This window comes from Corvus kubaryi, unplaced genomic scaffold (genome assembly GCF_017639235.1).
Source record: "Corvus kubaryi isolate FWS band 111438036 unplaced genomic scaffold, C.kubaryi_AGA036_p1.0 71, whole genome shotgun sequence".
NCBI classification, from domain to species: Eukaryota; Metazoa; Chordata; class Aves; order Passeriformes; family Corvidae; genus Corvus; species Corvus kubaryi.
The window spans coordinates 18,899,901-18,916,035 of record NW_024582059.1 but is presented as its reverse complement, the minus strand read 5'-3'; the positions used below and the strand labels follow the sequence as shown (position 1 = coordinate 18,916,035).

At 41.6% G+C, this 16,135-nt stretch overlaps 1 protein-coding gene across 5 annotated transcripts in view; it reads right to left on the bottom strand.

Moving 5' to 3' along the window:
- Positions 1 to 2,428, bottom strand: part of DCLK2 (doublecortin like kinase 2) — a 79,914-nt gene extending 77,486 nt beyond the window's left edge. For all 5 annotated transcript variants that reach the window (XR_006019901.1, XR_006019902.1, XM_042049820.1 and 2 more), the window contains exon 1: positions 1,895 to 2,428. Coding sequence is in view for 3 of the 5 variants with exons in the window: in XM_042049820.1 (XP_041905754.1) it covers positions 1,895 to 2,309 (415 nt within the window). In the remaining 2 variants the exon portion in view is untranslated. The remainder of the gene's footprint in view (positions 1 to 1,894) is intronic.
- Between the last annotated feature and the right edge of the window lie 13,707 nt (positions 2,429 to 16,135).

The window sequence follows — 16,135 nt, the reverse complement described above, 5'->3', positions numbered from 1 at the left end:
TTCCTTCCTATATATACTTTCTTTTCTCTGTGTGGTGATTAGTCTTACACTGGTGAAGTTTTTAGCATGCTAACTGGAGAACATACTAATCCAATTATGATGTTATAGGATTTTGTTAAGATTCCTGAGAGTTGTATTGGTCATGGATAGACAACTACATAATTGGAACTCTTTTTTCCCCCCTTTCATTTAATTGAGGAAGCACGGAAGTGGCATTTCGATTGTGACATTTATTTTGCTTTATTCCTCCAGTGAAGAGCCACAACAAAGGTTACGCTTTCAATGAGTATTGAAGAGACAAAGAGTAAATTTTGCTTTCAGTCATAAATTTATAGTTGTAAGAGTATAAACTGCTGTTCAGCAGGTAATTCTGTCTTTGTTTTAAGTCATAAAAGCTTAATATCATTCCTGCTGCAACATTTTGAAAGTCACCCCACGTTATTGCTACTTTCACCTCCTTTCCCTTCTGTCACCGCTTCAGCATACCGTATTTTTTTAAGGTGTCTCTAAATTAACCACCAAATAATGAAGAAGTTTTTTTACATCATTTATCACCACAGGGTCAGCATTTCACTCCACAACGATTTTATATCTCCTCTGTTTTCACTGTAGAACAGCCTTACAGTAGATCACGAAAGTCCTCAGCACTATGTTACCATCAGGAAGGTGCCCTTCCATGCATACCTTTTTTGAGGGAGACCCACCTGGCACAGCAAATGCTGTACCCCTCCCATTTCTCTTCCATGTTGTGGAGCAACTGGTCCCTAACTCCCAGTACCCTTACTGGTGGATTAGATAAACATCTTCAGGTTCCCTTTCTCATCAAATTCTCCAGATGCAATTCAGCACTGCTTTGAAAAGGAAAGCTTCCAAACCAAAGGATAGGCAGCTAAAAGCTGAGGAAGCAGGAGGCATTGGAAGGCCTACAAATCTTTCTTCATGAATGCAAACCAGCTACACCTGGCACACAGAGCCACAGGGTTGAAGACTGCAGTGGCTGATGTATTAAATACCTGAGGACAACCATCAAGTGCAAATTCATTACAAACCTCGCAGTGTGCACAACACAACCTGTGCACTTGGAAAGCAGGCAGTGATGAGCTTAAACTGTATTTTAAGAAATCACATGAAAAGAATGGGGAATTCTGCTTCTGCTCCTCATTCCGATAATTATCACTCTCCACAAACAACAGGGATACGTTTCATTCACAAAACAGTACTTCTGGCCCCATTTTGAGACAGTCAAGTGCTGCTCTGTTCAGATTTGCAAGGTCTACATAACCTTAACAGCTAAGTCCCATCATGAAAAGCTACTTAGGAACAACTCTGAAATACATCTGATTCTATAACATGCTTTAGAAAGTCAGACAAGGTAGATAAGTCCCTCTTTTAACATGGACTCTGATCACAGCTGAAATCAAGACTTTACACCTATTAGTTTTAATAAGTGGTAGGACATAGATACCCTTTTTTCACAGCACAGGGGCTTCCTCTCTGAAGGGTGAAGCCACTGTGAGGCCACAATGATACTTCGAGAACTTAATTACAGCATTTCCCTCTCTTAGGAAGGGAAGGTAACCAAGAACTTTACAGTTCTTGCAGATGAAAAGAGCACCTGCTGCTTAACTACCATTGGAATCAAGCCCAGCGCATGCAGACGGCAGCAGACGGGGTGACGGGAGAAGTGGATGGTCCCCACTGGGGAAACGAGGCCCTACCGCCCCTCATAGCAGCGGGCAACCCCGGCCACTTGCCCTCATGGGCTCTGTGGCCGCCAGTTTTCAGCAAGGCGACCCCTCCGCTTTGATCCGGGTAGCGACTGGGAAGCTCACCCCAGCGCAACCCGCCAGGTCCCATGACCACCTCCAGCCGGACTTTGACATCCCCCCCTCACCTTCCACCAGCTCGTCCAGGCTGGTGAGCTTCTTGCTGCCATCGATGGTGTAGATGGTGCGGACCCCCTGGGGCAGGTTCACGTTGTCCGACAGGGACCGGGTGAGCTCCACCAGGAGGGCGTCAAAGGAACGGAAGCGGTCGGGGGAGATGGCGTACACCAAGCCCTTGAAGTACCTGTCCCCGTTGCGGTAGAAGCGGGCTTTGCGCGCCTTCTTCTCGGAGCTGAGCGCCTGCAGGGTGCGGGTGCGGTAGAGGCTGCAGTGGGCGCTGTGCGCCGGGCTGGGCACCAGCCCATTGCCCCGCGGCCCCGCTCCGCCGCCGGACCCGGAGCCTCCGCGCCGCGGCCCGGAGCGCTGCTGCCGCTTGTCCCGCTCCTCGAAGTGCTCCAGCTCGATGCTCCGGCTGCTCGCCATGGGGAGCCCCCTGCCCGCCCTCCCAGCTCCGCTACGGGCTGCTACGCCTGCCCGCCGCGCTCGCAATGGCTCGGGCCGCCTAACTGAGCATCGCGCCCGGCAGCTCTCGGCGGGAGGGCTGCGGCTGAGCGCGGAGCCCGACCTGGCCCGGCAGCGCAGCCCCGGCCCCGCCGGAGCCGCCGCTACCCGCTGCTGCGCCCGCGGCCGCGCACAAAAGCATCCCCCATGCCCGAGCGCGGCTCCCCCCGACTACGGACGATGCCGGGGGCCGAGCGAGAGGCTCGGAGGAGCCCCGCGGCCGCGCCCCCGCGCTGTGCCCATGCGGGCTCGCACAATGCGCGGGTGCCCTGCTCAGCCTCTTCCCTTCTGGCTCCGCTGGGCAGCGGCGGCGGGGCCGGAGCGCCTATTCCGCCAGCTCCGGTCTGCTCCCGCACCGGAGGCACCAGCACCGCCACTCGGCGCGGGGAGCGGCGCAGCCTCCCGGCTCCCCGGCGGGCCAGGCGCCGCTGCCCCCGGCTCGGCAGGGAAGCAGCCTCAGCGGATCCGGCGGGAGCGGCGCTGGCGGCCCCGGCCGTGGAGCGCAGCGGAGCGGGAGCGGGCGGGGCTGCTGCCGGGCCGGGCGGGCGCGGGGGCGGTGCCAGCTCGGATCGCGTCCGGCGCGGGGGTGGGAGCGGCCGTGGGAAGGGTGGGAGCGGCGGCCCCGGGCGGGGAGCGGGAAGGGGAAGGGGTTCTTCTAGGAAAAGGCAGTTTGGAGGAGCAGTTTTCCCGTAGGGGTAGCGCTGCCCTTCTTGCGGCCGTCCAAGGGCCCTGCGTCCTTCAGGCTGCCCGCCAGCCCTCTCCGGGCGCTACGTGGGCTCAGTCACAGCGTTAAAACGCTAAAAATGTACGGCCCTCAGCCTAAAATACATCCCGTGGGGCAGAAGAGTAAGCATCCCTGTCGTTTGTTGGAAGAACTGCTTTAAAGGGCACGTAGTGATAGGACATGGGGTGATGGATTCAAACTGAGAGTAGGCGTAGATTGGATACTGGGACGAAATTCTTCCCTGTGAGGGTGGTGTGGCACAGGTTGCCCAGAGAAGCTGCTGGTGCCCCATCCCTGGAAGTATTCTAGGCCAGGTTGAACAGGGCTTTGAGCAACCTGGTCCTGTGAAAGGCAGGGGGGTTGGAACTAGATTGTCTTTGAGGTCCCTTCCAATCCAAATCATTCTGTGATTCTATGATTTTCCTTTTGTATTTGCCACCATCTCTCTCTGGGGACTCAAATAACCCCATTCACACAGCCTAAACCTCCTAAATATGCTGCAGCTCACGTTCCATGGCTTCCCCAGGGATCTTCTCAGTGCTCCTGAGGTTGCTCAAATTCACTTTTCATAGAAATGGCCAAAAAATGCACTGAAATGGATGCAATTTCAACTTTCTGCCAACTTACTTTCAACCATTACAGGACGAATTTTCTTTTCTTGGTGTGATGAGAATGTAAAAAATTGTACAGGCTTTTACAATTATGTACATGTTTTCCCTTTTTTTAGGTCTCTTGCATTGGGAAGTGCCAGTTGTGTTACGTTGTTACAGATGACCACTCTTTGTGCTCTTCTGTCCAATATCCTTTGCCACACTTTTGATGGATTTATTATTTTTCTCTTTTCATGTTTTGAAATGCCAATAAAATTGAGCACTTTCTCACCGTTATTACTGGGTGTCTTACAAAGTAGATTAAACATCTAGCTACAGTATTCTAAAGATGATACATGGAAAACATCAGTGAAACTCTTTATTGAAGTGCCAACTTCTGTGATGCCTGAAAACATCCACAGGCAAAAAGAAGTGATAAACTATGGAGCTGTATTATCTCCTCTGGTGGTAAAATCAACAAAGGGAACTGAATGAGAGGGAATTTTGTTACAGTCAGGGCAAATACACTTGCTAAGATTAGACACGCAGGTCTTGCCTAGAAACCAGGACCTAAAAGCAACAAAACCGCATGGACTAACTTTTTAGACTGTCTTTGATATGTAGTTTCTAGTTCTGATTACAGGCAAAGTTACACAGATGAAATTCAAACTCACGTGTGTAACTTTGCTCCAAAGTGGATGGGTCTCAGCTGCAAAGCTGTATTTTTTCCAAATGGTACCACTCTGCATGGGTGTGTCTGGCCTATGCAGAACAAGTCACATTTCTTAGTTCAAACCTCAGCTGAAGGTTATTTGGACTAACCTTTTTGAGTTTACTCAGAAGCAGGTCACAAAAGCCATGGGAAATTTAATCCCCCTGCCTCATACACACCTTTTGTCTCTCCGAGCTGTTAAATATTGCCACAGTACAGTGCTCAGCTGTGTGTAGAGGGCTCATGCAGACTAGTATGTAAATATATATATGAATTTAATGTATTGGCTGTGTCTGTGACTGAATATAGGTTGGAGAATCCAGTGCCAGGGTTATCATTTTGCCAGTTTGAAGTTTTGTGGCTGGGTGGTAGCATAGGTCGTGTGCAGGGCTTGCTCTGACTTCTGAACTTTCTAGCTAGAGAAGGGATGGAGGGAAAGGAATTTTATACAACTTCTGGTAAAGTAAAGCTAAAAGGGGATTCTCTCTCCTCCTCAAAGGGAATTCCTGCTACAGAGATTTTTTGAAGCCTGTAGAGCAACTGTGTTTTGTACAGCATATAAACATGAAACTGACTTCTGGTCTGTAAAACTACTTCTGTACTAAGAGGCTATTTACAGAGAGGCTGGGATTAGATCTGCATGTGTAACTGCTAAGGAACCTCAAACATAGTCCTTCAACTTGTGGTCTCTTTTTTTGCTTCTCCTCAGATGTTGTGTGTATTTTTAATAAGCTCCGTAAGCCCCTGTTGAGAAGGGTTCACAGTGCATCCATTGGTGTTTATGCTTTGCCTTTTCCTTGCCACCTTGTTTCCCCTACAGAGTTATCTGTTGTCAAACAGATGTTTTGAAAGACGTTCCAAGATGAGGACTATAATGCCAAAACAACCCCATATGCAGCTGAAGGACATTTGTTGTTACACTTTAGAAAATTAATGTGATTAATATGCAGTCCTGTAGGGAACTGAGCTATGCATTCCCATTGTCTTCTTCCAAAATAGGGTTGACAAATTAGCAGTTCACTTAACAGCAAGCAAGGTTACAGGTATAAATTATACCTTGCTTATTAACCTAAATCTCCAGACACCATTAAAATGTGATTATTATTCATTCTTGTGATATTCTTATTCTATAAATATACATTTCCTGTTTGAAAAGAAAAGAGCTTCCAGTTTTCATGTCCACCTAATTAATCAGTTCACTCACCTGACTTTGCTTTGCTTTTTTTCTTTCTCTTTTATTGTGGTAGGCATAATGAATTCTTGGTTCAAATCTCTCACTGCATCTAGAAGAGTTCCTGTGTGGTTTTGTTGCTCAGTTAGTTGCTTGTTTGGTTGTTTTAAAACAAGCAAGCCCTGTGAGAAATTCCTAAAAGGAAACCAAAAAAACTTCACCATGGAATGTCTTTTCTTCTTCTGTTACTTGAACTCTTTACCTTCCTGTTTGTAATCAGTGACATTCAAAACACTTAGAACATTTAATAGGATTGAGAGGTGAGATTCAGTTCAGAATCAGAGTTTTCAGTGGGTGGTTTTAGAAAAAAATTATGTATCTGAGCTTTACATTTAGCTCATTGATTCCACCTTGAAAATAATAATACATAATGTTGCTAAAGAAAGAAAAAAAACCACCATAAACTTGGAGTTTATTATCTGGAAAATATTATTTGAATAATTCAAAGAAAATGTTTGGTTATAGCACGAAGATACCAAATTTGTGTATTTAAGCAATTAAATTATTATTTGCAATGATTTTTTTTTCAACCCAAGAATGTTAAAATGTTTTTAAAATATTCATACAATAAAATCTCCCAGCATCCCTGTGAGATTCTGTGCCCTACTTCATAAACGCATAAAATGGGAAACCAAAAGCTTAACCAACTTCATCAAGTAGCAGAGAAATATATCAGCATAGGTGCAATAAGAAAGATCCTCAGTCCTTAGTGACCCAGCTGTGCCCAGGTGGCCAAGAAGGCCAATGGCAGCTGGCCTGGATCAGCAATAGTGTGGCCAGCAGGACCAGGGCAGGGATCATCCCCCTGTACTCAGCACTGGTGAGGCCACACTCCAAATCCTGTGTCCAGTTCTGGGCCCCTCACTACAAGAAAGACATTGAGGTGCTGGAGCGTGTCCAGAGAAGGGCAATGGAGCTGGGAAGGGTCTGAGGGAGCACGAGTCCTGTGAGGAGCAGCTGAGAGAGCTGGGGGTGTTTAGCCTGGAGAAAAGGAGGCTCAGAGGAGACCTCTCGGTTATAGCCAAGTGAAGGTCAGTCCCTCCTCTCAAGTAACCATGGATAGGACAACAGGAAATGGCCTCAAGTTGCACCAGGAAAGGTTTAGATTGGATATTAGGAAAAAGTTATTCGCTGAAAGGGTAGTAAATCTTTTGAAGAGGCTGCCCAGGGAAATGGTGCAATCACCATCCCTGGAGGTATTTAAAAGGTGTGCAGATGTGGCGCTTGGGGACATGGTTTAGTGATGGACTGGGCAGTGCTGGGTTAGCAGTTCGACAGGATGATCTTAAGGGTCTTTTCCAATTTAAATAATTCTACGATTTCATAATCTTATTATGAAGCTGTTATTCTTACATTAACACTTCTTGATGAATGGGAATGTGAGTCTGAAGGTTGTTGAATATTGAATTATCTCTCTACAACTTAATGTATCATAGGGAAATGTCTGAGTCCAGCATCTGTGATAAGTCTGTGTGTGTCTTCAGAAGGCTTCAGAATGATTCACCTGTTTTGATAGATTAGATGAAAATGCCATGCAGAATTCAGTTACTTGCTAAATGACTTTTTACACTTCTCGAAGGATACCTTCGTCCTTAAATTTGTCTTTAAAGAGTACTTCTGAACATCTATTTAAGAGTTCTGAAAGTAATAAAAAACCGTATGAATGAAAGCTGTATAAAACCAATGTTGAACCTGAAACACAGAAATGGAGGGAAGGAAAGATCCTCACATTATGTTCTATTTCAATTTGCTGTACCAAGGAAGACTCAAATGTATCAAAACCTTACTTAAAATTATGATTAGTCATCCAGTGTTAAAAATAGGAAAAATGTAGGATCTTAAAAAAACCACTGAAGCATTATGTTATTTCAGATGTTAAATAACTTATGAGGAGAAGATTCCAATAAATCTTTCAAAGATCACTGCCAACAGGTATTTGTTATAGAGAATTACCAATATAATTAAAAATGAAAAATTAATGGGCTTTCTGAGACAGCTACTTCAGCAAAGGTATCTGAAGTAAACTGATGCCCCAAACCTGATATAAACTAGAGATGAAAACAACAATGAAACAGTACCTATTCTGAAACAAATGAATTGCTAAAGGGATTTCTAAAAAATGTAGTTTTACAATATGATGGTTACTGAAGCAAAGCCAACTACATACAGTTCTCTCATCTACACTCCTATTCCTGTATGGTTTTTTCTCACCCACCTGGGACTGCTGCCCTTATTTGAATCTGATATTTGAAATCTGAATCCGGGAAATGTTCTGGGTAGAATAATAAGCCTCATCTCCAAAAATGTCATAGAGCAGGAAGTTAAGATAGCATATTTAGGTTGCTTTGAGAGCAAACCCATAGTACAGTGTAGCTATATACCAAGAGCATCAGCAGGCAATAGAACAACTGCAGAGAATGAAATGAATAATAATTTTGCCCCTTGCTTTCTTCTGTGTCACAGTTGACTTCACTGGCTTCAGGGCCCTTTTCATCCAAGGAATGACTTCTCGTAAAACAGGAGGACAGTGTACAAATGACATCTTTTGATAATATGACCAAGATGCAAGAAAAGTTGAGGTGCCATTTTACATCAAAGCAGTTAGCACAGCTGTCAGCAAAAAGACAGGCTTTCAAGCCCACAAACCTCTTTCACATCCAAAAATCAGCAATGTATTAGCACCATTTAAAAGCAATTTTGCTCTAAGAAAAATTACTTAAGCAGTTAATTATGTTAATCAAAGTTAAGATCAAAGTGGCGTATTAGCAAGAGAAAAGCAGGAGATTTAGAAGCCTTGTGATACAGAGAGTAAAATAGGTGATGGTTGCTTGTGGGAGGTAGAGGCAGAATGAGGAACTGCCTCGAAGAAAAACATTAGGTGTAAAAAAGGCCTCCTGACTTTACACTGGATCTGTGAATTTCAATACCTAGAAGAATATAGGAATTTTACTCCTTAGGTTTACTTTCCGTCTGGACCTTGTAACTCCCTTGAGGATTTTGAAAGTCATAATTAATGCAGTATAGAACAGTGATGCTTTACAGAAATACCTTGAAGACAGGAGAAGTGGAATGACATGTAGAAGTAAAGGTGTAAAGTCATATATATATATATGTATATAAAGATTAGTTCCTACTCCAAGGTGGGAAACAGAAGAAAAGAAAGGGGGTAATAAACTGTTGATCAGAAGTTTTGTCTAAGCTGCAAGAACAGTAAATGTAGCCTTTCTTCTTCATCTGAAGACCAATCAGGTGCAATATTTAATTAAAAAATGGTGCAGGGAGACCTTCAGAATAAGCAATTGCTGGATGTAACTTCGATTCTTTTAAAGAATAATCAAATTTTATTTATTTAAAAGTAAGCAAGCTATTACTGCTGGTCTGTTGATATGTTTAGGGTGAACATGGTGATGTCTGTGGATGCATATCTTGCTTTCAAAGCCTTTATATTAGCCTTACCCTTGTTTCTGCTTGGCTGTGGAAGTCCTGGGCCATGGTGATATTCCCAGTGATAGACTTTATAAAGCATCAAAGCCTCCTCTGTACAAATACAGAGATGGAGATGATCAGAAAGGGTTGTAGAAATTGCTGATGAGAATTTTATAGCATTATTTAAAGATCTGTCTGTCACCTAGCCAGCTACTGAGGGAGACTGAGTTGTAGCCCCTTAGAATGTTTTCACTCTTTTTGTGCTAATATATGCTCCGTGCACATCACTAGAGCGCGATTTCAGCTCAGTGCTTTAGAGAATTCTTGCATCTAAAGATAAATGTTGTTCTGGAGGTGAGAGATCAAACCCAATCCTGGCCTTGCAGGCTTGTGTGACTTCTTTAGTAATTATGGTGTGAATATTTGCGTGTGTGTTGTCAGATTTACTGGAGAACGGCATGCTGCTGTTTTGTTCCTAATTACCAGAAAAGGTTTTAGTTAACTTCAGCAAAATTTTTCTGTCTGTTCATCAGCACAGTACAAAATGAAGTTCAGTCAATAAGGTCAGCTCCTGTACAGGAAAGAGAAAGCAGCCACTTGGCTTTCATTTGATGAGAGCATTGCTTTAGTTTTTGAGAGGCAATCAGATGCAGTTTTGTGAAAATCCTTAATCTTCTCCTGTTCTATCACTCATACTTTAGTTGGCATGTTTTATTACTCCTTGTATTTCTGACAAGAAATCTATACATTTGACTTCTTGCTGCCAGCAAAACCATTTGCATTAGGAGCAGGATGATGTCTCTCAACTACTACAGCCAGCGTGGTCGAAGTCATGTGGGAAATTTGCCAGATTGAACTTTTGGTCTTAATAAAATAATGAAGTGCTGCTTTGGGGCTTAATTTTTGGGGGTAATGTTGTGAATATCACGTTAATTTTCTCCAGATGACTTAGATAGAGACTATTGCTGCCTTATGACTTCTTATTTTAATGTTTCCTTTAGGATCACTGATCCTTACCGGTCTGGAAAAAAGAAAAGAATCTGATTTGTCAATAAATAAGGAAACCATGAGAGGTAAGTGGAGGAAATCTGGTGAGTGTCTTAGGTCCTGGTCGCATGTGTGGGATTTAAACGGAACAATTTTCTGCAAAACCAGTCATGTGACAGAAAGTGAACAATTTGCTGCAAAACCAGTCATGTTTCTTCCAGACAGGGTAGTAGTCTGTGCTGCTTTGTAAAGAGCTGGAAATAATATAGAATTAAAGCATTTGCATAGAGATTGTCAAGTGCAGCCAACTCTTATTCTTGAGAAGGCAGAACCTTAAGCAAAATAATTTCAAGGTCAGTTGTGACTCAATTAGGAAAAATTCTTATTTATACTTCTAGCTGAGAGGCACAGGAGGGGGGGGCACAGATGAAGGGGCGCAGAAGCTGACTGCTGACAAAAGAACAGCTATGGCTATAGGCACAAAGTAACCTTGGGCTGTTCCAGAGTTCTCAAAGTATTTGCTGAGCCTGAATTTGACAAAAGTAATAATTTTGAAACTTTTTATTCCCTTGAAGGAAAGTTAGATGCTAGGGTTTAATTGGAAATGAAGCCTTCTTGGAGAATTTAAGGTGTTTTCATTATGAACTTCCTCAAATCTCAGAGATGGGAGATTTTAAATGCAATAAACCCCTTTGGTTCTGCAGCAGTAAGGAGAAGCAAACCATTCCCACAGTACTCAGTTTTAGCTCTTCCTTGTTTCTTTCCATAACGACAATGGATTAAGTGCTGCAAGTACACTGAAAGGACTTAGTGCTAAACTCAGAGAGGTTACAATCCCAAGAATTTGTCTGGAAGGGGTGTGCCTGCAAATGGTAATTCATCAGCTGAAAAGCCTGACCCATGCATTTGCAGAACAGGAACATTAATAGTACTGACAAACACAAGAGTTGAAATGAAGTGTCCTGGGAAGGGCTTTTTCCTTACCATTAAATATTTGGGGTTTTATTTTGATTTTTTTCCAGAATTAGAAAGTTCTTTAGTCACTCCTGTATTGTTTTTCTGCCACGTACAGACAAAAACCTAAATGACTGAAGTACAGGGAAAACAAAAACCATTCTATGTTCTATGTCTTTTTCCCTCAGTGATGTAAGTCACTACATCTAGGTTATTGTGAAGGAGCCAGTGGTGAATTCTTATGGTGAGAAAAATCTATGGAAAAAATCCTTCTAGGAACTTCTACTCTTTTCTTGTAGAGACCTCTTAGGAAATGTGATTACAGGTCTTTATAAAAAAATCAAAATTTTATTTATCTATATTTTATATCTACACACACACATATAGTGTCTGTGTGTGTCCTACTTTATAGAACAGCAAACTGTAACACCTGGAAACGAGTAGTTAGCAGATAACAGGGAATTAGGCTAATAAGCTGCTTAACGAGGACATATGCCAAAGTAGTTTAAATTGTGCTAGTTTGCAGTTCTATTCTTATGTAAGAAGCATTCAAATATAGCAAGACATGCAGGGGTAAAAAAGCATTTAAGACTATAGTTCATTCAAAGTCCAAATGCAAGTGCAGTAACTGTCCTATTTCAGTGTTTCAGCCATTAATAGACAGGCTTGTGGTCCAATATGAGCGGGGTTTACACCAGCTGGGATGGTATAGACTTGATTGATGTGCAAAGCTACATATTTCAGCAGATATTCCATCTGTTCTGTTGTCTGATCCTCTCCTGGCAAATTAGTCATGAGAGTCTGCTGTTATCATACTGTGGAAATATTTCTAGTTTGATTTTTAAAATTTTAGTTCTATTTTAATTGGACAGTTTTGTGTCCCACTGACACTTTTGTTTTGAATGGCAACAAAACAACTTTGCTGTGCACATGGAGGAACTTTCGCCACCCTGCTGCTCATTTACTGGAGAGTAGGTAATTCTCTGAGACTTAGTGACCTCTGAAATCATAGGCCAGTATTCTTTGGCCCGGGAACATCTATTACGTGGAAATGCTGTGGATTAAAAAGGGAGAATAGAGGGAGGATTCATATTTGGTTTGTGAAGTATTTATGTGAAAACAGTAGCAGATAAAAGGTGATAATCTTGATTTTTTTTTTTTTTTTTACTTGGTTTGATATTGCTTTTATTTTATCCTTCCTCCCCTCTGGAAGATTTTTAAATGTGGGGAAAAAAGTTGGCACCAACTTTGCAACATCTATCTTTGAAAAGATACATGGGTTAAATACTGCTCAGCTATTTGCTGAATAGTGATGGTTTTGTCTGCATATGAGGAAAAAACATCGTCTGAGAGCTGTGTTTGTAGTCAGGGGAAGACTGGCTGTACCGATAGAGGGTTTGGTCAGATTATTCTGCCATCTTGTGGGTAATTTGAGGATGTGGAGAATTTTTGCTTCTTTATTTTAGAAATAAGAGTTTTATATCTTTGCATGTTAATATTTGTAGAAGGAAAATTTTGATATTATTATAAGAAAGGAGTAAATGTGAAAAGAACATAATTTCCAAATGCATCAGGTTTTTTTTAGCTAATTGTGTTTGTATCCTATTATGCAGCTTAGTTTTTTCTCCGTTTTTCGTCTCTTTTCTTAAGTTAAGGAATATGTTTTCTACCTATGACATTTAACAGCGATGAAAAGGGAAATTTGAATAATATTTTCTGGACTACAGTTCTTTGTCTATTAGGAAAAAAACCCAACAAACAACACCCCCCCGCCCCCAGTAAAACAGAACAAACAAACAACCCCGCACTTTTGCCTGAAAGATTCCTTTTAGAACAGATTGCTTGACTGCTGTATCTTTGTGTCTCTGTTGCTGAGGAGTGCTGTGTGACCTATTGCTGTCCTGCTTTTCTTCAGTCCTACAGTGGATTAAGCTGCTTCCCAGCAAATTATTGGACATTTCTTGACTGAGGGCTAGGAAGAAGAGCTAGAAGAGCTCATGCATGACTAAAGAATTTTGTAACTCACAAATTGGGTCTAGCTAGCCATATCTCTGTCTATGTGCTGTTATGTACTGAAAATAAATAGGTTTTTAGTGTTGTCTACATCTCTGATGGTAAAAAAAAAAAGGGAAAGGCTATTTGATGATGGAGACATCAACACTACACATTAAACTTGTTTAATCTAGACCTATCTCTTTGTGGAATTCAGAAAAATAACATTTGGAAGGCCTTGGGTGACTTCTTGTTGCCTTATTGCTATTGCACAAGTGTGCTGGCTCTAGCTGAGCTGTAAGAATTGATATCCAAACATATCATAAAATCATAGAACAGTTTGGGTTGGAAGAGGCCTTTAAAGGTCATCCAGTCACCCAACCAACCCCCTCTGCAATGAGCAGGAACATCTTCTACTAGATTGAATGTGTGTATATATATATATATATATATATAAAAATGTCTATTACCCAAAGAGTTTACCTTTAAAGCAGGCCAGAAAGAAGAAGGGAGGAAGAAAGGGCATCTTATCTTCGCTTTAAAACAGGGAATTAGTACAGAAATGCTGTGGTGAGGCTCTTAGACCTTGAACTTGTATTTCCCTTTTCCCCAGACCACTTTCATCTTTACACTTTTATGTATTGTGAATTATTTACAATGGCAGCGGATCAACAGGAAAATAATACAAATGAAGGGTAAAAAAGCAGTTCTAAAGTCCAGTTTAAAGAAAAAATACAAAATCTTTCTACCTTTCTCTGAAGCTAGCAAAAATGCAGACTCACCCTTACAGGCTACTGCGCCTTAGGATGCTTTTTCACTGATGGAAAAGAAAGGGAAAATAAGTATTGAAAAAAAAATACCTCACCTCTTTTGAATGAGGCCCTAGAGGCTGTGATACAAGGTAGCTGTTTCTGCTAAGGAGCAAGAGGTATTTGCTGGAGAAACATCTCTGTGTGCCAAAGGAAACAGAGCTTGTGTTTGGTTCTTTATTATTAAAAAATACAGAGGTTCTGACAGGTTCTGTCAGTTTTACCTCTGCTGCTTAAAGCTGACCCTTCTCCATGTGTCTTTGTCTCTGAAAGAAGTTAATTTTCCTGTCAGCTCTTTGGCTCCCTCCGTTCCCTACCTGAACTACTATCTGTGGTATTGTGTTTGCTGGCGAATTAATCAACTACGGCAGACTCTGAGCTGTGTCATTGGAGTAGTTTTATAGGTTTTCTTTTCTTGATTTTTATGGGGGAAAAGATTTTTTGTAGAAGGGAAGGTTGTAGGTGATGGTAACTGTTTAATCAAGTGCACCCAAGTCGAAAAGGTTGTAAATTAAAAGACATGTAATTAATTTTTAGCTGTAAATGAGGAAATACTTCACAGATCCCAGACTACTTATTCATCTCAACAAAAGTGGGTTTTGTGGTTTGCTGTTGTGGATAAATAGTTTGTTGGACTTCTAAGAGAAAACAAATCTGGAAGAAACAAGCAGTACTGAAATAGAAGGTTAAAAATAAGCAAAGAACTAAAACAATTGAAGAAATCACTCCGCTTCTTAGGTAACAGTACTGTAGTTGTGTTGTGGTTCAGCATGTACAAGTTGACATGCAAAAATGACAATTTACATTAAATTTTCTGAAAAGGATTTTGGAAGAAAGTTAAAATAATTGGAATAACTCTTTAAGAGCTTGTAGTTGCAAGGTTTTAAGAATCTCTTACAAACATTACAGAGAAAGCAGGAACACAACAAGAATGTTGAAGCTTGAACACGGTCAGCAAAACCCCTGGCATCAGACAAATCAGATGCGTTGTCCTTGCTAAAAGGCAAATGAGATAGTTACAAAAACACAGCTACATCGACAAAAACCAGAAGACTTGTAAAGTAACTGCTCAGAGTAATTGAAGAAAAAAAGTCATAATTTTGCAGAGCTGGAGTAAAGCCCACTTACTCAGAGCAATGTGGTATCAAAAAAAGATACTGGTGTCAGCCACCTGGTATACTGACTTGCAAAGTATTAGCTGAATTAAAAGTAATTTTATTTTTGAATTTATATAATGCTTCTGGTCACCTAACAAGGTATTAATCTCTTTTTTCAGCTCTTTTGGTTAAGATCTCTACTACAATGTCATCTGCCTCTTTGCTTTAAAATATATCCATTCTATGCTGCTTCTCAGCTAATATTTTCTATGCTCTCACATCGTTTTCCCAGAGTAGAGAAACCAAACCATTTGGACAGAATGCTGACAGACATGCAAAAAATCCTGCGGCACGAGAGAGATCTCACCCTTTCAGTACTAGTGGAGAAACTTAGAGTTCTTTAATGAAACTGGTATTTTAAAACTAGATTTGTGACCTTTATTGCTGCACATACCTTGTTCTTTACAAATAAACTACCCTTATTTACATTTGGGTGCTTAATTCTAATGGAGAACAGCTGGGTGTTCTGTGCTGTGGAGAAAGATGATGGTCTATGTGCTAGCACTTAATTAAAACTTCTAATGATACTCAATCGTCATTCCACAGATACTATGATGCTTGAATGCTAAGGAGTAGATTTTGCTATTTAAAACTCTGTGTCCTACTATGTTCCTGATTAAGCACAGGCTCTGTGCAGAGCCTACCAATATGTGGGGTTTGAAGTCTGCATAGTGATTTGTATGTCCAGGCTGGAAAATTGAAAGATGCAAAGGAAACAAGAATCATAGAGCAACCACTAGATTGGAGGAGATGTCTGGAGGTCATTTTGTCCAGCCTCCCATTCAAAGCAGGACCAGCTTCAAAGTTAGATCCAACTTTGTCAAGATCATGCAGCAGACAATTATACAGACAGAATTAGAGTTCCGACATTTCTTTGATGTAAAGCTGTTAAACAAGCAACCAGAATCTGTTTCACATACTCCATCTGTGAAGCAGAGATAATTCTTGCATAAATACCCCCAAAGTATTTTGATCAGTCTGGGTAAAATAAGAGCTCGAGACAGGAGCGGTTCCCTTCAGTACTAGGGTAAAATGATTTTTTTTCTCCTTTTCTTGAAGATGTGGAGGAAGTATAAAAGAAATGTTGCATTTCCTGTCAGTATCAATGAGGATTACAAGTACTACTAATATCCTTTCCATTGAGTAAATAGGTCATATTCATATTT